The sequence below is a fragment of the Sipha flava genome, unplaced genomic scaffold (assembly GCF_003268045.1).
Source record: "Sipha flava isolate LNK unplaced genomic scaffold, YSA_version1 43_pilon_pilon, whole genome shotgun sequence".
NCBI classification, from domain to species: domain Eukaryota; kingdom Metazoa; phylum Arthropoda; class Insecta; order Hemiptera; family Aphididae; genus Sipha; species Sipha flava.
Genome location: NW_020273171.1, coordinates 2,344,517 through 2,345,255, shown reverse-complemented (window position 1 = coordinate 2,345,255; position 739 = coordinate 2,344,517). Strand labels below are relative to the sequence as shown.

General features: G+C 53.5%; 1 protein-coding gene across 2 annotated transcripts in view; it reads right to left on the bottom strand.

Moving 5' to 3' along the window:
• Window positions 1-488, bottom strand: part of LOC112689361 (protein lin-28 homolog) — an 8,650-nt gene extending 8,162 nt beyond the window's left edge. The window contains exon 1 of one of the 2 annotated variants that reach the window (XM_025563049.1): window positions 17-488. In XM_025563049.1, coding sequence (XP_025418834.1) covers window positions 17-158 — 142 coding nt within the window. In that variant the 5' untranslated portion in view covers window positions 159-488. The remainder of the gene's footprint in view (window positions 1-16) is intronic. The other variant, XM_025563048.1, reaches the window with a different exon arrangement.
• Between the last annotated feature and the right edge of the window lie 251 nt (window positions 489-739).

The window sequence follows — 739 nt, the reverse complement described above, 5'->3', positions numbered from 1 at the left end:
GAGTGACTATCATTACCATTATTACTGCGCATTTTAATTGTTTCGGCGGAATCTTTTAGAAGGATAGCTTTAGTTTTTCCTTCCTCATCTTTCGAATGAACTCCGTGACCGTTGGAGGACGTCGTAGAAATTTGATTTTCAGTTTTATTCTCGCTCATCGTGATAGTGGCGGACTCGGTACGAATGTATCAGGCTGTGTGCATGACGTCCTGCGCGATCTCGTCCCGTACGCGGTGTGACGTGCACGCGCGTTGTTTGTATGCACACGCACACGTTCCCGGCTATGCACGTTTCCGTCGTCGCCGCCGCCGCCGTGGTCGTGGTCGTTCGGCGCGCTCCCGCGTATGGTAAAAATGTTGTGGTCTACACGAAAACGCGGCAGTGCGTGCGCGTGCGCGTATCGCGTGCTCCGACGCTCCTCGGGGTGGCGCGGGGCGATGCGTAAATACTGAATAGTGCGTGTGCATCGTGCACCGCGCTGCGACGGCGGCTGCGGACCGGGGCATTTTTCCCGGAGAGGGCCTCCGATCCCCCAACCGAAGAATGAGCGTGCACTGCGCATGCGCCCTCCAGCCGTAAATCACTCCCATCCGGCGGGGGCCAGTCGTCGTCGTCGTCGCCGTCACCGAAATGCGCCGTACTGCAGTCGTAATAATAATAATATGTATACAACATATTTAAGTATATATATATAAAGTATTATGTATTATTATCGTGTATAATACTCGAGCGATCGGTG